Genomic DNA, 22,120 nt, shown 5'->3' with positions numbered 1-22,120 from the left:
AATGTGCAATTTTGTAAATATATTTTTTTATATTATTTTTTACAATCCTGATTATACAACTATGAAATTAGGAAAAAAGACAGGCACTTTTTACTTCCACAACATCCCCAGTGCCTATAAATAGAAAACAAAATAACACCACCCATTTTTACACATATATATAACTATATAATAGTACTGTACTTAAACATAAGAGCAGTCTCAAGCTTCCGATCAACCGCAGTCAGCAGTTATAGCCATAATTACAACGCTTATTGCATATCACAGTCTAGCCGTCTGGAAAAGACAAGATTTCTGCAGAAATGTCTTTATGGTTTTAACAGATGTACTGAAACCACATAAATCTCTATGCAGGCTGCTGCTGCCAGAGTGTTTCAGGCGAGTCCTGGATAAGAAACAGCTCACTGCATTGTTGAAAAGAAAAATAAAAGTATTCAACAAATAAAAAGTTGTCCTGTGAAGGACGTGTTTCCTCTTGCTAACAGAGGTGATGACTAGATTCAGCCCACTTGTATTGTACTGCGCAGACGGAGCTGAAAAAGGTCACTTGTGTTCAGATGTGGTGCGATAAATAAAAATCATAATGTAACTCAGATGACCAGATCTTTGAAAACTCTCACTCTGAATGACTCAAAACTTTAAAACGCTCCGATCCTGCATCGTTTTTGAAGGTAGAGTCTCATCATTGATCACTTATCAATAATTCTGAGTGGGAAACACTTTCACTGGTGTGTAAAGGGAGAGTCTGTTGCATAGAACAGTAATTGCAAGTGAAACAGAATCTAAAAAAACCCCAAAGAACTAATAACTTCCGTTTTAATCATCTCCCCGAAATGGTGACATTAAGCCTTTGTGAACGCTCTGCTCATTTATTTTTGCAGAAAGTAAAGAAAGCAGCAAAAAGAAGCAGATCTGCTCCAAAATCTCAGTCTTTGTAGTGTAAAACTTGTGTTGGCTAAATTAAGACATCTGTGTTGCACTCCTCACAGGGCCGATCACTGCTTTAACAAGTCTTTGAGCACGGCTCCACCGCTGGCCTCAGCTGAGACCGGCACAGGAGTGAAGGTGGGCAGGGTGTCAGAGATGGGCTTCATCAGCAGGTGGCCTCCTGGGCCCCCAGAGCCGGAACCAGCCAGCAGAGGCACCGCTGCAGAGCGAGGGGCCAGGAACGGATTGGAATCACCGACTCGCTTCAGGGAAACTGGAGCCCCTGAGAAGAAAGAGGCTTAAATTTAAATAAAGCTGGATGCGTGAAAGGAAATAAGAAGCAAGTGTTTTTCTTTTAAGTGGGCCATTTACCTGCGGCCATGATGGAAGTGCCGCTGCTGGTTCTTCCCGCAGGTGGGGCGCTCAGAGGCTTGATGTCATGAACCGGAAGCTTTGGTGCAGGCAGAGACGGAGTCGACTCCATCTCCAGAAATTTCACAAACATCTCTGAGAAGGACTGCAACAACAAGGAACATGACAGTGAGTGAATGACATGTTTTACTGAGCCAAATGGGGAAATTCTTCCTGAAAACCAAAGTAAAGAGCTAGCATCACAGTAGCATCCTGGTAAAAAAATAAGATGAAATTTTCAAAAAACGTATTCTCTTATTCTTTAAATGTGGATTCTTCACAAGCACTAATATTAAAAAAAGCATTTATTTTGCTAAAAAGTAGTTTTGTGTTGTAAAGGGTTTTATTTATAATTGTTGCTATCATCTCAGTCTTTTGCACATTTCTATATCATTCTGTTCTGTCTGGTGTTGCACTGTCTTTGTTTTTTGCAATTTTTGCACATTGCACTTTATGTAGTCCTGTGTTGATTGTCTGTTATATGTCATATGTGGCACCATGGTCGTGGAGGAACGTTGTCTCGTTTGTGTACTCTACCACTGCACGTTCTATACATTTTGAAGACATTTTAGAAGTTAAGACCTTGGATCAAGTCTGCGGACTGTTTTCTGTTTAAAATAACAACTAAAAAGTCATGTAAAAAAAATAGTAGGACTGGGGGTTTGTGGGTTCATGTGTGGTCTTCTGTCAGAATTATGACTTTTAGTTATTTATTGATTTTGTTTGAGACTAATTGTAATTGTGGCTATTAAGTACAGAACACTTGTCAGTATTTCTCTTTAATGAATCCTGTGTCAGTGCTATACTGCATGGTGATGAAAGACAGTTTAAGGAACTGTTGGGCTGGGTTCTATTCTTCAGGGCAAAATATATACAGTGAGAACTGTGAATCATGTCTTACAGAGTTGAGCCCTTGGCCACTGGTGGGTCTCTGTGGAGTGTTTGGGACACTTTGTGCTCCTCTGCCTCCCAACCAGTTTGATACCCATCCAGTAACACCGTGGCCCCTGTCCTCCTCCAGCATCTGCAGGTAGGAGAAGTGCAGATAAATATTTGGGATATTTAGAACAAATACACAGATTTGCACAGGGATGAACAGTGCTGGCAAAGAAAAGGTGACACTGATGATTCAGGCTACTTTTTGGGATTTTCTTTTGTCACAAAAGTTTTTTTTTCCTTTCAGCGCTTGCCAAAACTTTCTGGAAAGTTACCCCCTGTCACTCACTCCAAGTCCACACTTTGTAGAAGAAGCTTTACTCACTGTCACACAGTCCTACCTAATCAGAATCATCAGTTCTCTGGCAGGATTTAACTGGACAGAACCCATATAGACTGTATGGATGACAGCATAAGACTTAAAAAGGGGACAAGAAAGGGGGTTAGCTTCTCTACAGAGACAGATTCTGAAAACTTGCCTGGTTTTGTGGGACACTTGGCTCCCATAAACACGAGTTGAGTGGAAAATTTAAATAGCATTAACAGGAAATGAAGAAGGGATGAGGAAAAAAAGCAGAATGATTTCCAACACATTAAAATGGCTTTTCTGAGGAGTTGTAATCGCATTGCCCCTCACTCTGTATCTGTTTTCTTTTAGGAGGGTTGGATAATATACTTGGAGTACTCTGGCGGGAGCCCTGTGGGAATCCCGCCAAAGTACTCCAAGATCTGGAAAAGAAAATGCTTTTTTTTTTTCCCCAGGGCTAAGCTCCGAGAGGATTTTCAGGGACTGCTGGAGTCAAAAGAACTGTTGGACAACTTTGTAGTTGACTGAACGATATCTGAAGGACATCATTACCCAATTCATCCTATCAAAAATTTAAAAAAGGCCTGTTGACAGAGTGTCAGTGTGACCTGTGACGGAGAACGCAAATAATGGAATCAGCCACTGAACTAAATATTGATCAGCCTGACATAAATGTAACATTTTGTGAAGCTGACATAAGTAAATGTTTTTGCTAAAAGTGTGCCAACGCAGCGTTAACGGTGGAACATTTAAAAATACTACACAGGTGCAATTAATATTTGACTCATTTTAAACTCAACTTGCTGGAGTTTCTTCTACAGAAAAAGGTGTCGCTGGAGAATCCTTTTAAAATACTGATGGAAGAGGGAGTACAGAAGGCAGAAATTCCCCTTTTATTTTTCCTACTGCTACATTCGTCTCCCTCTGTAAGTGCTGTCTGGGAGTCCCATCATCCCACGTGGAAGGAGATGCTCACAAACTCAAGCCTGCAGGACTTTGCATATGTAACTTTCCTGTTATCATTATCTCATCAATTGTGACAAGATCCCCGACAGCACTGCCTGAAACACAGCCCCAAACCATGACAGAGCCGCCACTGTGTTTTACAGATGGCTGCGGACACTCACTGTTGTTCTGCTCTTCTGACCTTCTCTGTACTTATTGTTGATGACTGAGCCAAAAAAAAAATCAAATTTCATCACTCCATAAGACCTGTTGTTACTGATTTTCAGTCCAATTCTTGTGTAATTTGGCAAACCTCATCCTTTTCTCCCCCTTTCCCTTCCTTAAAAATGAATTCTTGACATTCACATTTCCACTGAGACTGTGGTGGCGGGTGTGGTTTTGGCTCGGCTGCAGGAGGAGATGTGGAGAGGAAGGTTCAGAGGTTCAGTGTTAAGGAAAAGCTGAGTGGCACAGCTGTCGCCCATCTTTTAATCAACCTCATCTATTTATGCAGTAGCATGTTAGGCATGGACACTCATGTAAGTACAGACAGCAGCTAGCTGATGATTCTATGAATGCACATAAGAGTGAAACACACCTCGCTGGAGTGTAAAGTGTAAATATAATAATAATAGTGAAAAGATGAGTCCATGTGTGAGTGTTTGGGAACCCACAGTAGACAAGAGGCCAATCTGATGTAGACGGATCAACAAAAGAGCCATGTGTCATGTGTCAGGCCTTTGCTCGATTTCCTTTCCCATTTCTTAAAGACATGACTTTCAAATACTGCTAGTAACAAAATGTCTAAAGACACTCTGCTTTGTTCAATTGCCTGTGTGTGTAGACAAAACTAGTTCATCCCTTGAATTAGGTGCCTTATAATGCTATAATGGTTCATAGGTCAGTGTGAAGTGGCTAAACAAACAAACACACACAAATACATTCCTCTGAAAATGTTCAGATACAAGGACTGAAAATGATTGAAGGAAGAAAAAAAAAGGCAGCTGATGTCCAAAGAAAAACTTTGAAAGGCCTTTAGATTACTGGAGAATTATTGCCCAAGAGCATTTTAAAATAATTACAACAAACTGACTCATTGGAAGGAAAATATGAAATGATGAAGGGTGGGTCGAGAATTTTGCACGTATAAATCTTTAAACACTTAATTAATTTGGCAAATAACCAACATTCAAGACCTTTTAGTGATTACTGCAGGAAGCATAAGGATGTTAAAGAGTGAGTTTTATTTTTAATTAAACAGACTTTCATTTTTTGGTTTTCTACTAATTCAACGGAGTTCTAAGAGAAGCAAACCAGCTGCTACCGGACCGACGCTGTCGCATTGGTGTCACTTCTTTATCAACAATGCTTACTAACCTTTTAGGTAATTGGACTTTTTGCAAAGAAAAAATCAATGAAACAAAATGATTATTGTCAGTCCAGAAATCTCTCACCTTTTCAACATCTTCTCGGTTTAGACCCAAGACACTTCCCATGAGCTTCAGCACATCGGCACGCTTGGTTTTGGGCGTGTGGAAGTATCCTAAGAACAAGTTACGCATCAGGACCCTGCAGAAAGAACAACATGGGCAACAATGCTGACTGATGATGTAATTCAAGGTTTTAAAAAAACAACAAAAAACCCCCCAAAGATGTGGCTATGATCCATTTTTATGCAGCTGCATGAACAATACCTAAATTCAAAATGCATCAATCTTCATCAAAGCTTATTTATAGCAGTAAACACTATACTGGCTAGAAGGGTACATTTCTTTTCCATAATTGCTGCAATCCTTTAAAGACCACGTATCTCTAAAATAATCCAGTTTCCGTGAACTTAGTACAATTTGGAGGGATTTATGTTGCTAAAGATGGAAAGTATTTTTTTCAAGCTAGAAAAAAAAAAGAAAAAAGAATTCAATCACTTCAGTTTAACAGAAAAGGTTTAGTTTGATTCACCTGGTTGTCCCTAAATGGGAACAAACTGCTTCAATCATAAGCTTGATCCTCTCAATTTCACAGTTAAAAAAAATGAGAACTTGAAAATGGGAAATCTACCTGAGGATTTTAGAATAATCCATTAAAAACAATGGAAAAATGTGATCATAATCTAAATAAACTGGAACTAATATTTAACAGAAATGCACTTGAAACTTACTTGTCTATTTTACCCTCTGTGCTGTTCAAAAGGTTCATGAGTTTCCTCTGTGCCTCTTCCAGCATCTCCTGCCTCACATCCACTGCAGCATGGACACAAACAGAGTGACAACTTTAACAGTAATGTTCAGGCCTCTACTGCACATGGGCCACTTTGTGCCTCTTGTGCTTCAACATCTGCAGTGAAACCACAGTGACACAAGTTACAGACTCCTCTAATCCTTCTTGATTAAAAATATAACAACGACTGCACAAATACATTTTTCTCTCCCGTTTATCAACAGATGTAACGACAAATGGCAAACGACAAGCAATAAATTGTACTATTTTGTAGAAAATTAGGATAACACAACAACAACAAAAAATAAAAATGTGTATTTTTTCTGGCTAAGGTGGAAAATACAGTGCAAAATGTTTGGCAAAGTCTTAAATGAGCAAAAAGATCTGGATTTACAAAGATTTCAGGCTATTTACTTTTCTGAATCTCAGATACAGTGAGGCAAAAAAGTATTTAGTCAGCCACCGATTGTGCAAGTTCCCCCACTTAAAATGATGACAGAGGTCAGTAATTTGCACCAGAGGTACACTTCAACTGTGAGAGACAGAATGTGAAAAAAAAAAATCCATGAATTCACATGGTAGGATTTGTAAAGAATTTATTCGTAAATCAGGGTGGAAAATAAGTATTTGGTCAATAACAAAAATACAACTCAATACTTTGTAACATAACCTTTGTTGGCAATAACAGAGGTCAAACATTTACTATAGGTCTTTACCAGGTTTGCACACACAGTAGCTGGTATTTTGGCCCATTCCTCCATGCAGATCTTCTCAAGAGCAGTGATGTTTTGGGGCTGTCGCCGAGCAACACGGACTTTCAACTCCCGCCACAGATTTTCTATGGGGTTGAGGTCTGGAGACTGGCTAGGCCACTCCAGGACTTTCAAATGCTTCTTACGGAGCCACTCCTTTGTTGCCCGGGCGGTGTGTTTTGGATCATTGTCATGTTGGAAGACCCAGCCTCGTTTCATCTTCAAAGTTCTCACTGATGGAAGGAGGTTTTGGCTCAAAATCTCACGATACTTGGCCCCATTCATTCTGTCCTTAACACGGATCAGTCGTCCTGTCCCCTTGGCAGAAAAACAGCCCCATAGCATGATGTTTCCACCCCCATGCTTCACAGTAGGTATGGTGTTCTTGGGATGCAACTCAGTATTCTTCTTCCTCCAAACACGACGAGTTGAGTTTATACCAAAAAGTTCTACTTTGGTTTCATCTGACCACATGACATTCTCCCAATCCTCTGCTGTATCATCCATGTGCTCTCTGGCAAACTTCAGACGGGCCTGGACATGCACTGGCTTCAGCAGCGGAACACGTCTGGCACTGCGGGATTTGATTCCCTGCCGTTGTAGAGTGTTACTGATGGTGACCTTTGTTACTTTGGTCCCAGCTCTCTGCAGGTCATTCACCAGGTCCCCCCGTGTGGTTCTGGGATCTTTGCTCACCGTTCTCATGATCATTTTGACCCCACGGGATGAGATCTTGCGTGGAGCCCCAGATCGAGGGAGATTATCAGTGGTCTTGTATGTCTTCCATTTTCTGATGATTGCTCCCACAGTTGATTTTTTCACACCAAGCTGCTTGCCTATTGTAGATTCACTCTTCCCAGTCTGGTGCAGGTCTACAATTCTTTTCCTGGTGTCCTTCGAAAGCTCTTTGGTCTTGGCCATGGCGGAGTTTGGAGTCTGACTGGTTGAGGCTGTGGACAGGTGTCTTTTATACAGATGATGAGGTCAAACAGGTGCCATTCATACAGGTAACGAGTGGGGGACAGAAAAGCTTCTTACAGAAGACGTTACAGGTCTGTGAGAGCCAGGGATTTTCCTTGTTTGAGGTGACCAAATACTTATTTTCCACCCTGATTTACGAATAAATTCTTTACAAATCCTACCATGTGAATTCATGGATTTTTTTTTCACATTCTGTCTCTCACAGTTGAAGTGTACCTCTGGTGCAAATTACTGACCTCTGTCATCATTTTAAGTGGGGGAACTTGCACAATCGGTGGCTGACTAAATACTTTTTTGCCCCACTGTATGTTAATCTGTGGTTCAAATGACAGAGCAATGCTCCACAAACATACCAAAGCTAGACTGTTCAGTGCGTTCTCAATTTTAGACACAATGTAAATTTTCATATAGGTGACTGATTTGTAAAGAAAATATAGCGCCTCGTATCAGGTCTGGACAAAGTCTGAACAGCCAGAGAGCAGTAAGGAAAAAAACAACAGTCTGAGAATTTGCTGTGACGTAATGGTCATATCTGATACGAATGAAATCTGCTGCAGAGTGTGAAACAAATAATGGCTTCCCACTTCAGAGAATTACAGTTTCACTCATTTGGTCCTTTTCTTGGCCTATGCAAGGGAGGTAAGTGTTTCTTCAAAGGCTGGCAGGTAGATGCCGTCCACACAATATTTAGAAAGTGCTGTGATCTTTAAACCAACAGCCGTTTTATTGCAACCTCACATTTTTCAGTAAAACTGGAAAGCTGAGCTTTTACAGTCTGATAAAGACACCATTAACACAACATTTATAGTTGAGATTTTAAAAAATAAAATAAAAAAATAAAGACATGTTTAAGTCAGTAGGTGAAAGTGCTTGGCTGAAGCTCACCTTGTTTTTTCAGCTCCTCAATTTGTTCCTCCTTCAGATCAAGCTGATCCGTGAGACGAGATGCTGAATCTAGAGCAGCGTTGGCTTCATCCAGGTTTATCTGACAGAAAGTTACAGCGTTACATAACGTTTGTCTTACTGATTTTTATTAAAGTGTGACATCCACCGTCTTCAAAAGATTATATGAAATTCTGATATCTAGCAACTTAAAAAAAGAAAAAAAAAAATAGCGCTACTGATGCTAATCACAGATATGATTCTCTGACAGGTGATTGGTTGCTGGTTTACCTGGAGAGCAGAAGCTTGGTCCTCCAGTTTCAGAGCTTTTCTTTTCCACTCCTCTTTCTCCTTCTTGTGCTTCTCAAGTTCTGCCGAGTACATGGCTTTCTCTTCTGTTGGAGAAATGCCGATAAAAGTATTACTAAAAGTAATCAAAAAAAGGCATTGCCGGGTACACCAACTGTAAAGTGCTATGAGGAAAACACAGTTTTAAATATTCCAGGATAACAGACACTTATCCTGCTCGAGTCTGGTCTAAACAGCAAAGATCTCTTTGAAGCCCTCAAACTTGCCTTGTTGGAATTGCTCTAGCACCATCTGCAGGTTGGAGAGTGACACTGCATACTGGTTGACTTGTTCCTGAGAGGTTCTGAGTTGGGCCAGCGCATCGTCTCTCTGCTTCACCACCCCAATTAACTGCTCCTGCAGGGACTCTACCTGCATGCTGGCCTGTTGGCTGGAAGAGAGAGGACGGGTAAGTAGAAACACAAAAAGAATAACACAAATAATTTTAAAACATTTTCATGCAAAATTATTTTAAGGTAAACAGCAATGTTGGATCCAAGTAAAAGTAACAGTTTTATAATCAGTAAATAACTGGCTGTCAACTAGTGGGTCAAACAACATTTTAGTTTGACAAAAAAATATTTGATCCTACCAGGTTTAAACATGTTATGTAAAAAGGTCAAGGGTGAGGAAAGCCTACTGTAGATGTGTTATTTCTATGCATTTCCACTTCCTTGTCAATGAGAACAAAGTGCAATATACATAAAGAAAATACCTGAACTAATTACAGTAAATAACGAAGAGTTCCTGGTGATTTTATCAGTCTTTAATCAAACCTTTTAAAACACACATTAGTTTTATGCTAACCTGGCACTCTCCACAGCACTTGAGGATGTCGTCAGTCTCTCATCCAGCAGAGCCACCTTCCTGCGCAGCTCTGTCTCTCTGTCCTCTGCAGCAAGGGCTTCTCTCGTGTATGAATCTTCAATCTCCAACAGGTGATTACGCAACCGCTCAAGCTCCAAGTTTAGGCGGTGCTCTTTGTCTCTCACATGTTGGAGCTGTAAACAATCAAACAAACAAAAACAAAAAAGATAGCTTCAGCAGAGTGCCATTTAATTTGAAGCAGCCATGTGTTATTATCAACAGACTAAGTATTTACTTGACTATACAGTTATAAAGGTATATATACACAATGGTTGAGCAACATGATGAAGCAGAGATTCTATACTGCAATAGTCTGAGTATTTAATGAATGAAAACAGAGCATGTATAATGATGCCTGATAATTAAACTTAGTAATGTGGTGGGTTCCATATGAAGTTACAATACCACCACAAGTAAAATTAAGGGCAATGGGTGAATATCGTTCTCTTACCTCAGACTGTAATGCCGCAGTCTCCATTTGCTTCTGCTTGAGTGCCATCATCACCTGATCCCTCTCCTGCTGAAATGCCACAGCTTTGTCCTGCATGGACTTCACTTCGTTCAGGAGCTGATTCAGCTCACCAGATTTACCCTACAAGAGAGCAATAAACAGTAAATCATAAACAAATTTTGAAAGAATAAATGAAAAAGTTTCCTGTCTAAAATGACGCTGATGGATACATTTCATTACTAAAATGCGTCAGTATAAATTCAACTACAAAAAAAAAAAAGTTACTGACCTGCTCTTTGTCTTTGAGCAGTTTCTCCACAGTGGCAGCCTTCTCGCTCATCGCGCTCAGTTCAAACTCCTTCTCTCGTAGCAGGAGGGAAACCTGCATATTAGTTTCCTGCAGAGCTCTAAACTCCGACTCTTTCTCTCGAGAGCGTGCAGCAACCAGCTCATTCTCCTCCTTTAGCTTCTTCACGTCCATCTCAAGGATGAGCGCACGCTCTTTGAGGTTGGTCACCGCCTGCTTCAGAACCTCGTTGTCATTCTCACGGTTACGCAGTGCTTCACTTACTTGAGCTAGTTGGTCTCCTTTGCTTTTGATGAGCAAGTCTTTCTCCCTCACAGACCTCTGCAAGGCCTCCAGTCTCTCTCTGACCTGTCGAGCCTCCTCTGCCTGACTTCGCTGCTCGCTTTCTGAGGCAGACGCGGAGTTGGAGAGTCTGTGGTTGTTTTCTTGAAGAGTCCTGATCGTGTTTTCTTTCTCAGTCAACTGTGCTTTTAGTTGAACAACTTCTTGCTGCATCTTCTCATCTTTTACAGCGGAATCTGGCTGATGGCTTGGAGCATCAGTACTGAGAGAAGAGCCACTACACTGAGTGGCTGTGACTTCAGGTGTCTGTGTGACGCTGTCCAGTTTACCTAACAGGACATCCTTTGTGCTGCTGAGCTGGGTAATAGTTTGTTGAACCTGTGCGAGCTCCAGACTCAGACTTCCCAATCTCCTTTCCTTCTGCTCGTAATTCTGGACCAGTCGAGCGTAGTCCACTGAGAGCTTTGAGCTACAGTCGCTGTCGGCAGAAACCTGACTCTGCAGTTTGATCAGCTCCTCGTGCAGCTGAGCCGACTCGTGCTGCATGTTCTTGACTGTTGTGATGACCTGCTGCTTCCACTCTTCCATCTTCTTCACCTGCTGCTTCAGTGTGTCCCGCTCCTGCAGTAGCTCCTCAAACTGGTTGCTGCTGACCCCTCCAGAGCCAGCACCGGGCTCTCCTCCTGAGGACTGCAGGACTGTCACCAGCGTTTGGCACTTCTGGGTCAAGGCATCGATCTCTATGTCCTTCTCCCTAATAATTCGAGACAGATTCTGGATGGTCTCCTTGAACATCTCCTGGCTTCCCGAGGGATCGCTCATGTTAGAGAGGCGCTGATTTTCCTGCTGAAGCTTCAACAGGGCTGCTTCCTTTCCTGCCATGATATCCATGAGGCGGTGATAGTCGGACCGAAGCTGGCTGTTCTCTCTGGTCTTCTCGTTAAGCACGGCAATCACTTGCTCTCTCTCCACAGCGTATGCCTGTAGCTGCTGCTGTAAGAACATGACATCCTGGCTGTGTCCGCCTCCCATGGAAACTCTGGCATGAAGCGCCTGAATTTCCAGGTCCTTCTGCATGATCATCTGTGAGAGTTTTCCCACTTCATCACGAGAAACCACCAGCTGATCCAGCTGCCTGGTCAGTGAGAGGTTCTTCTCATTAAGCTGGGTGATCTCAGTCTCTTTCTCCTTGATGCCCCTCACCAGTCTTTCTATATCTACCTTAGACAGGTCGTGTTTCTCATTGCCATTCTCCTGATTTAGGGTCTGAGTCTTTTCCTCCTGCAAGATGACCTCTCCCTGCACAGACGGAGAGTTTGCTCTGCTCTGACTCTCACTAAGCTGCTCTACAGCTTGCTGGAGGCAGGTTATCTCTTCGTCTCTGGCCTGGATGAGTCTGTCATAGTTTAGTGTTGTCTGCTGATGGTGAGCACGAGCCTGTTCAATTTCGCTCTGCTGAGCCTGCAGAGACTGTTGAGAGAGAAGTAGAGAAGCTTGCTGTTCCTCAGTGGTTCTCCTCAGAGTCTGGACCTCCTCTTCCAGGGCATTACGGGAGGATTTGAGTTGGGTGATCTCCGTCTCCAGCTCTGTGATGATGTCCAGAGTCCTGGGCTCAGCCAGAGGTTGAGGTCTGCTCTGCTGATCCCTGAGGCGGTCAATCTCCTCTTTCAGATGGCTGTTCTCCTCCTTCATACCTCCCAGCTGCTTATCCTTTTCATCTAGCGACTGTTTGAGCGTTTCAACTTCCTTGGTGAAAACTGAAGCCTTATTATCCAGCTCTGTCTGTAAATCTGCAGCATTTTGTTTTAAAGTGTCCATAAAGACGTCTTTCTCTTGCAGCAAATCCGTCAGCTGCTGCTGCCCTGCAACTGTGATTGATAGCATCTCATTGGTGTCTCTGTGGTCAGCTGCCACCTGCTCCATATCTCTTTTCAGCTGAGCAATCTCCATGTCTTTCTCCTGGTTTAGTTTGATGGCACGTTCATGCTCAGTCTGCAAAGCAGAGGCGTCCATAGATCGAGCTCGAGTTAATTCCTCGATGGTCTGCTGGTACTGTTTTACCTGTTCTTTTAGTTTGTTCTCAGCCTGCGTCAATTCACCTTCGAGCTGGTATTTCTCCAGTTTTAAAGCTTCAATACGAGTATCCTTCTCCCTCACAACCCTGTTCAGAACACCCTGGCTTTCCTTCAGCTGCTTGGTTAGTTCTTCCACTTTACCCAAGGTCTGCTCATTGTCCGCCTTGAACCTCCTGTTCTCCACCTTCAACTCATAGTCTTCAGACATCACCTTCTTGTGGGAGCGCCTCATCTCATCCAATTCTCTCCTGAGGTCTGACAACTCTTTCTCCTTCTCTGCTAGCGCCTCATTAGCACCCTGTGCCTCACTTGCTCTCTCCCCTCCTTCATAAAGTTTTGCTTTAGCAGCAGATAACAGCTCCTCTTTCTCCTGCAGGGTCTTCTTTAGCTCGGTGACCTCTCTGCATGCATCCCGGCTCTGCTCCTGTGAGTGTCCCAGTTTGTCTTTTAGCTCTTTCACTGTCCGTTCCAACTCTTGTTTTCCCATATGCAGTTCGTTAAGAGTAAAAGCACTCTGGCTCATTTTCTCTTTTTGGGTCTCCAGCTCTTGCTCAAGTGCCCTTTTCTGGTCATTGGATGTGTTGAGCTCTGCAGTCATTCTTTTCAGCTCTGTCTCAGCCTCTTTCAGCTGTCCAGAGAGCTGCTCTTTCACTGAGATCATATGCTAAAGTAGAAAAACAAACTGTTAATATTGTCTCTACTGTTGGGCTTTGTTGTGTCAAGTTGGACTGTATTTTCGTTTTTGTTTTGTTTTTTCAAAACAAGATGTTTTTTCAGGGTAAACTATACAGACTTCATATAACTGCTGAGGAAAAGGCTGAGTTGTTTATTGTGCATTTTTCTAATCAAGTAAAAAAAATTTAAAAGTCCAAAATGTGTCAAGAAATGACAATCTGACATGCTAAAATGTGACACTTGATATCAAACATCTCTAAATAAGTTGCTGAAATACAAATAAACAAAGAGATAAAGCACCAAAGTCATGCAGACCTGAGTAGCTTCCTGATTTTGTTGGTCTAGTTCCTCCAGTTCAGACATCAGCGTGTCCCGCTCCTCCTCAGTAGCTCTCAGGGTCTTTTCTCTCCTGCCCAGTTCTGCCTTCAAATCATCCAATGACTCCAAATCAGACTCAGCTTCATTTCTGCTGACTAGTTGTTCTTCTGCCACTTTAAGTCTTTCTTGCAGATTAAGCTGTGGACAGAAAATCTGAAACTCACTTACAGAGGCTGAGTACTTTCCGCAACCCATTATTGGCAGGAACCAATCAACAAAACCACCTTTTGTTTTTCTTTGGCGACACTGTGTTGTCTAACTGAGTACTGTTTTTCTTCTTACCACTAACTGACACAATTACACAGAAAACCAATTCAAATAAATCCATGCGACAAGTTCACGGGTGACTAAAATAATATTTATGTACAATATAAACAAACCTTTTCTTGTTCTAAGTCTTCCTTTTCTTGTCTCAGTGCTCCAATAATGGTGTTCAGTTCTAAGATGTCTGCATGCTCGACTTCTTCCTTTGGTTCTGCCTAAAGTTAAAATAAGTCATTAAATCAATTGGAGAAGCCTATGAAGGTGACTCCGGCCATTAAAAGCAAAAACTGCACACCATTTAAATGTATCTGTTGTCCCCATTTAGGTCTTCGTCTTGTGCAACTCTTTTGAAGGTCGGTCTTTCTTTGGTGTCACATTTGACATGCACTAGATCTCCTCTTTCTTTTTCAAAGGAATGGTACACAACCTCCTTAAATTTGGCAAGCCTGATCCTGTTTGCACTCCTGACCTGATGTGTTGATTTTGTGCTTAGACAATGCAAGCTTTCCACTTGAGACTGCTGTTTGATCTGAGTCACAGCTGGAAACGCAAATCTTATCATCGGTGATGATCTTCAACAAGAAAGCTGAATCAATGAGACTGAAGTCCATCAGAGAGTGTTCAGGATTGAAAATCCAGTGTAAACAAAAAGCAGCATAAGCACATGAAACAGTGCAGCACATCACTAGATGACAAGATTAAAAGAGAGGTCGCCAAACTTGCACACAGATACAGCTTTTGCTTTTATAGCCAGAGTCACTCAGTTTATGCAAACATGTGCACATTGCTGATCTTCATGCTTACCTCATCCAGGTTTTTCAGTCTCTCTATTTCCTTTTCTGCAGCTAGAAAGTGGACATTTCAGTTAATATACAGATAAACAATGGCTTAAAATGTGACACCTATGACAATTTTCTGCATCTACATGAGATCAATATACAGTCCCTACAATAAAAATTAGAATTAGCAATAGCCGCAACATCAATAAAGAATGTTAATTAAGCAGATAATACATCCATATGAATAAGCCATAATTTAACATAATGAATACCTTCCAAGCTATTTCTTAACATTTGGATCTCATGGTCTAGCTGGGCTTTTTGCAAAGCCTTCCCCTCCTGCTCTTGTACTCGTGTCTGGAGCTCGGCCACGGAAGCCTGCAGCCGCGTGTAGTTCTGCAGGAGCCCGGTATTCTCTTGCTGAGCATCATCCTTCTCAAGCTGTAGTGAGGCTTGTATCTTCTGTGCCTCCTCCAAATTGGCAGACAGTTCGGCCAGCTGCTTCTCGCGCTGCTCCGCTGCTTCTTGCAGGGACTGTATGGTTTGATGGAGTTCATGCAGCTTGGAGGTGTCTGACACAGAGGTGGGCTGACCAACACCTGGAGAAAATTATTAAGAGGACCAATTTAATTTGTGTGCGACACCAGAGTTGTGCGACTGAGATACAACTATTTTACATCAGATGCATTTAAATACGTGCCTTGCTCTAACACACTGTAAGAATTTAGGTCATAGCAGATCATTGTTGCAATAAACTTTCAAAACTCTCTAATGGCCCAAGCTTCCCATAGTTATTCCAAAAATGAGCTGACCACTCTGAATCTGTTCCTCCAGCTCCTCTATCCTCTCCTCGTACTCTGCCAGCTCCTGCCTGTGTCGCCGGGTGACATCTGCCAGCTTCTGTCGCTGGGCATCCTGCAGAGCTGCAAGTTCATGCTGGTGTTCATCCACCTCACGACTCATCTCATCTCGAAGCTCCTGAAATGAAAATCCCACAGCAGCAAAGTCAGAAAAATGCAATATCATTTGTACAGACAACAATAACAGACCATAACATTTACCTTAATAGTCCTTTGAAGCTTGAGAATCTCACTGTGGTTGCCATTACCAGCTCCTGTTGCTGTTGATGCCTGTTACAAAAAACAAACAAACAAACAAACAAAAAAAGTGTGTTCATGTGGTTATTTTAAAAAATATTCAAACGGTAAAACCATCTGTTCCATAGTCATCTAATTCTTCTGTAGTCTTACCTGAGACATTCGTCGCCAGTGTGCTACCTCCGACTCCAGACGCATGACTTCTGTCGACAGCCTGTTGATCTCTTGCTGCGACCAGATCACGTCGCTGAGGTCCATTTCTTCGCCATGGAAGCCCTGGTGAGATCCTGGGTGACGTGACAGGAAAGAGGAAGCAGAAGAGGAGGTAGTGGACGATGACGTAGTGGTTACGGGCAACATCGCAGGGCCAGCTGAAGCAGACTGGGCTGATTGCTGCAGCTTCTGGACTTCTTCTTGAAGCCCACTCTGCCGAGCTTTCAGGTGACTGATCTCCACCTGAAAGGACAAAAATTACAAGACTTTCCCTAAAAGACTTCCAAATGAAACTGAGTTTGTCTTAGTCTAACAAAGCACAAATGCCAAGTTTGATTTAGGCTAGACTTGATTTTGCCTCCACCAGTGTGTGAATGTGAGAGTGAATGAATAATGGCATTGTAAAGCGCTTTGGGTGCCTTGAAAAGCGCTATATAAATCCAACCCATTATTATTATCATTATTAGACATACATGTCTATTTAGAGCTAAAATTCCTTTCATAAGTAGCTTTCCATTGCAGATACATTCCCAGTGTTATTGCCACATCTGCAAACAAAGTTCACATGTTGGTGCATACAAAACCTTTTAATAAATCTAAAACTGAAATAATGTGTCTTAACCACTTTTCAATCTTTTCTCACTTAAAGCCAACACTGTTAAATTCATATGTACATACATCTTTCTGCTGCAGGAGGGACCTGTATTCTGCAGACTGACGCTTGATTTGGATCTCCGCTGCCTCCAGCTTCTCCTCAAGCTCTGCATGAAGCTTTCGCAATCTCTCATGCTGCAACAAAGACATATCAAGGAGTAAAGACTGAAATACAGAAACATTCAGAAAATTAGAATGTATTTACAACTTTTACAGGGATCACAGTCAACTACAAGGCAGACATATTGGATCTCAGAGACACTAAAATACTGCATTTTCGCCAAAACTAAACCAACAATATTAACCCATTTCTGTCTATTTAAAACTTTTCTGTCTACTTTTTTCAGTCGCACTGAGCTCCAAGCTTATTTAATCCTTCCAGAGACTTAACCCTCCTGTTATGTTGCGGGTCAGATTGACCCAGAACAGAAGAGATGTCACATGTCATCTGCATCACTACAGAAAATGAAAAAAAAAATCAAAATTATAAAAGAAAATTGTAAAATAATCAATGCCAGTGTTTCTGACACTTTTGGATGAGTAAATTTGCCCCGGGTCAATTTAACCCAGGAGCATAATTGGTGTTCCTGGAAACCAACATAACAGGAGGGTTAAATCTGTTTGTGACCATAAAAAGCACATCACAGAGTACATAGCCTTATGCTTTTATAGGGTTAAATACTGGCCACAAAACAGATGGGAACAGCTGTAGCTTTGAGCAACTGTTACTTAAAAAGGAAGATCTAATGTAGCACATTTGCCCAGGGCTATATTTAGCCACAGATTACAATGCATTTGAAAGAGTAGTGAAAGCAGCAGGATAGTGTGTGAGGGACTCAAAGTCAACTATAGCTTGATTCATGGTAAGAAAGAAGCATACAAACAATGTTTTTCACTAATGTGTTTTTAATAGTTTTGTGGGAGCTCAATGTCACAGAGGAATAAGCAATATGAAACCTAGAGACAGTGCATGCTACTAGATCAAATTCACTGTTGGCTTATTTATCTTAATTGGCAGGAAGACAAAATACAGAATGCTGCTACTTTTATTCATTAAGGAAGGACCTATTGCCATCTTTAAAACATAGTTAGATAGTACTGATAAAGTTCAGCTATAATTATGGAAGTTTGATGACTTGGGGTATGAGCAAAACAGACAAACCAAACAACAAACCCACAGTTAATGATATTAGTTTCACATTTCCTGCTATGAAAGTGGCCAGAAAGGTTTATAGTATTGCAGAGTGAAAAGACTAACCTCAGATTTCTGAGCACCAAAAGCAGACTCGACTTCAGCCAACTTGGAATTGGAAACCTGCAGTTCCGTGGCAGCATCTGTAGTTGCATGTGGGGAAAAAAAACATTTAAAAAAGTAGCAGTTCCAAAATTATTCATGACTCAATGTAAAAATCACGCAGCACATGATTTAAATCTGTTGCATCATTTTATTGATACAACTACAATAAAAATAAAAACAATAAAAACACACTTGTGCATTACTTTTTTTTTTGTATTGAAAGGGGCTTTTCTGCTTTATCCATCATGGTATATGTAGCATTTAAGTGATTCTAACTGGAGCCTAACCTTGCTCACATGATAAACAAACACGCTTGGCTGAGCAGGCTGAACATTCCTCGCCATCTTGTCTGAGTTATGTGATCTAACAGCTGAAGGAATCTCAGCCAACACATAACATTCACACCAAGCCTCAGTTAAAGATCCAGCAATAAAAGTTTACTTAGTCCCTCCTGTAGTGATAACAATTCACACTTCTTGTTTTTGTCTGGAGCTGTGAGTTGGATATCTGTGGCCAAAGTTCTCTTTCTGTCAGTGTTTTATCATTCATCACTGTTTGCTTTAGTAGGATGACACTTCAGGGTTTAAGTGGGTAAGGTTGATGGGGCTCTTCTAATCCAATCTCTACAATAACTGCATTTTAGTACTATGCCCAAAACTGGCGAATCAGCAATCAGTATTTTCATATTATGCAGTACAGTAAAAAAAATAAATAAATAAAATAAATCAGACTCTCTGCTCCCTTTTTCATATCTAGCGACTGATGAGTTCAAAAAAACCACTCTGACAGGAAAATTGTTAAACACCGACTACAGTTTAAGTCTTGGTGTAAACAACAAAGCAATTTAGTGAAGTGATGATGAGTTCAAAAACTAGATATGAACACCCAAATATGAGCAATTCCGGAAATCAAACAACGCCTCTCTATCAGTGTTGACGATATGCTGCTAAACCTCAGCTGACAATGAAAAAGAGGGCCCATGTTTGCTTAAGTTTGAACCTAAATGAACTCAGAGTTGGAGCTTTTACTTCGCAGATAGCCTCAGAGGTAAATCGAGTCGCATATTTGGTAACATGCATTTGTAAAAAAATTAATAAATAAAAAAATTCCAGTTGATAAAATCAAAGGCTGATGGAGAATTAATGTCTTTCAACATACAAGAATGTGTCTACATGGAATATAAATAACCAGTGCTAAAGCTGAATAATCTAGTAGCGTAACAGGAAAATAACATAATGCATAAGAGGGAAAAATCCACTTTAGGATTCTAAAACAAAGAGCTGAATCTACTTTACAGTTAGTTCTTGAATACTGAAGATAGTCTGACCATGTTCTGATAGCAGATTATGCTGCACAATAGCCATCAGTCTAATCAGTTTGAAACGAGACACCTTTTTAACTGCACCACACCAAAATCACTGGTACAGACTTTTGTGTTACAATAAGTAAACTCTGCTGTGTTTCTCCGATCCATGTGTCCATATTCAGCTGCTCTCACCTGGAATTTATCTGTCAGTTTACAACTGAATTATTATTTTTAAATTCAGATATTACTGACTTTAATGTACCATTGAGAAAATTTTGACTGTAATAAACACAAAAGGAAAATTTTATTTTTTCAGGAACTAAGAGTTCTTTCAGTCAACGCATGTCTGTCAGAAGCTCAAACTTAAATATAGTGCTGTGGTGGTGTGGGTATGCAAGTATGCTCTAAAACCTACACCGTAAGTCACAGCGGCGTTTTCAGTCCTTCAACAATTTGGAAACTTTTGGAACTTTTAGTTCACTGCTAATGGATGTAAAACTCAAACACTGTTATCATACTAGCTGTCCCACTCATTCAGTGCCAAACAGAGGAGCTCCTTTTAAGATCAAAAAAGTTGTTTAACTTTGATAGACTAATAGCACATAACTATAATTACATACAGCACAGCATGGATTGTTTTGGGGTGGGGGTGTTTGTTGGGATTTTTTACATCTAATGAGGACTCACAGTCACAGGTGTCTAATTAGATACGTAGATATTTTACTGTAAATACACAAGAATACAGAAATGCTTGCAACTTATTTGAACTTCTAAAGACTTGTATGAGAGGCCTTTTTAAATTGTAACTTTTGAATTGCATTGTATATTGTGCTTGATACTGAATTCAAAATTTTCAGAACTCTTAATAAACTTTCAAAACTTTTAATAAACCAATTTGTTTATATTTTATCCTGCATTTTGAATCAATCACCATTTTGAAAGGTATGCATCCCTGTTTAATACATAGCTAGGTATTTCACTGTCTATATTATGTGCTGCTGTAGAGCACTAATGTTATTATTTACTGGAAATGGCCTATATCTCATTTGAGATTAATTCCAAGCACCTAAGTAAACTACATTTACACACACTGATTTGACAATTTATAGCAAAACTAAGCTGACTTTCACACAACAGCGCTACTGTAATCATGATGTCAGTTAAGTTTAAATCTTTATACAAAGAAGATGATTCAACTTCAAGTTGAAGTTTGTGATGGTGTGCGACTTGTTTCTGATCCTGATATAAATGTTTGTATAAGCACGGTGCAGTACTATATTATTTTCTGACTTTCTTTCAACAAAAGTGAGTTGTGTCTGTTATCTGTTGTGTCATATCCAAAATACTCAGTGAAAGTATAATTCAGAGCTGAGGGGCCACCAAAAAGTTCAGATTTTCTTTGTGATGAATATGTCTATTTCGGCTTGTATTATCTTTTGTGGGTCAGGCAAAACAAGCAATTTATGCGTTTCTGCTCTTTCTGTCACATCTGAAAATTAGAAAATGCACTGCAATATAACCAGTTACTTCAATATAACCATAAGGTTAAATAAATCCATCTTTTAACACAAAACTGAACACTGAAGATGCTCTTGAACCTATGACTGTTGTATCAGATAGCACAGGTTTTAATTGTACGGAAAAATTTGGAACTGGCAGTTTCTGCCTGTTTATATCATGGCAGATGGCCCTGCTTCTCGATGCCAGTAAGTTAACTCTAAGTTAACGCCAATTTACAGAAAGATATAAATTTTATATTAAAGCTATTCTGGTGTCTACTTCACTTTAATGGCTTCAAGTCCAAACTTTTGAGGGATTACTTTTGGACGTTTATGAGCTTTAGTAGCAGTTTATTAGAGTGAGATTATAGGACTTATACCAAAACTGAAAATCATGTCCCTACACGTGTAGAAAAAGCCTCACTCAGGTGTGCTCTAAAGGTGAGGTGGACATCGCACGGATCAAACCAGGAACACAAACAAACTTACCTCCTACTTCTTCTACACCCTCCAGCAGCATGTCTTTGGTAAAGTTCGATATCTGCCCGGTGAAAGATGACAGACTCCCGCTAACCTGGCCCAGAGACTGCCCGAGGCCGGAGCCGATTCCCCCCAACCACGATGACATCTTCGGGGGAGACAAAAACCAAACAAAAACAAAGCAGGGCCGAGGAGAACAGGGGAGCTAGCCTAGCGTAGACTCGAAAGATAATACAGCTAGCTCGCTCATCAAGCTCAGCTGGAGACTCTCAGCCACGGGGGACCCGTAAATTCTAAAATCCAATTTCTTTCCTGCGTGACAAAGTCGCTTTCCAAACCGACAGAAGCTCATTTAGCAAGCACAGAACCCGGCTAATGACAGCTGGTCGTCCACACGAAGTAGTTCCTGAAGACCGGCGGACATAATATCGAAGTCTGACAGCTAATACCTGAGATGACGACTTTATGTTGGAGTCTGTGTCGTCTGCGGTCAGCCTGAGAGGAATATTCAGCGGTTTTTATGGCAAGTCTAAACACCACAGCGACCCAAAAGTGCCACCTCGACTGCAGCCATTATCGACTCGACCGTAGCGAAGGGTGTCAAGTTTGACGTGGACACCGCACACGACAGCGGTGCATTGTGGGATACTGGAGGACCAACACACTGAAGGTGCGTTCATGTCCCGAAGAACACCAAGCGTTGCAGTCCCATTTAAATAGTTTATTAAAAATGGTGTAAATTCCACAAAATACACTATACTACTACCAGTGTTGGGCAAGTTACTTTGAA

General features: G+C 41.1%; 1 protein-coding gene across 1 annotated transcript; it reads right to left on the bottom strand.

Moving 5' to 3' along the window:
* Window positions 1-67: 67 nt before the first annotated feature.
* Window positions 68-21,992, bottom strand: trip11 (thyroid hormone receptor interactor 11). Its single transcript, XM_085143347.1, has 21 exons — window positions 21,340-21,992; window positions 18,007-18,083; window positions 16,773-16,883; window positions 16,035-16,337; window positions 15,846-15,914; window positions 15,597-15,762; window positions 15,057-15,383; window positions 14,810-14,850; window positions 14,122-14,220; window positions 13,679-13,879; window positions 10,314-13,352; window positions 10,025-10,165; window positions 9,514-9,707; window positions 8,934-9,097; window positions 8,650-8,753; window positions 8,362-8,461; window positions 5,685-5,766; window positions 4,981-5,095; window positions 2,240-2,362; window positions 1,300-1,444; window positions 68-1,210 (listed from the first exon to the last, which is right to left on the bottom strand). Exons 1-21 carry the CDS (start codon window positions 21,476-21,478, stop codon window positions 996-998), a joined length of 5,955 nt encoding a protein of 1,984 aa, XP_084999473.1. The 5' UTR covers window positions 21,479-21,992; the 3' UTR covers window positions 68-995.
* Between the last annotated feature and the right edge of the window lie 128 nt (window positions 21,993-22,120).

The sequence above is a fragment of the Neolamprologus multifasciatus genome, chromosome 19 (assembly GCF_963576455.1).
Source record: "Neolamprologus multifasciatus chromosome 19, fNeoMul1.2, whole genome shotgun sequence".
NCBI lineage: Eukaryota > Metazoa > Chordata > Actinopteri > Cichliformes > Cichlidae > Neolamprologus > Neolamprologus multifasciatus.
The sequence above is the reverse complement of the archived record's forward strand: the minus strand, read 5'-3'. Positions and strand labels throughout refer to the sequence as shown.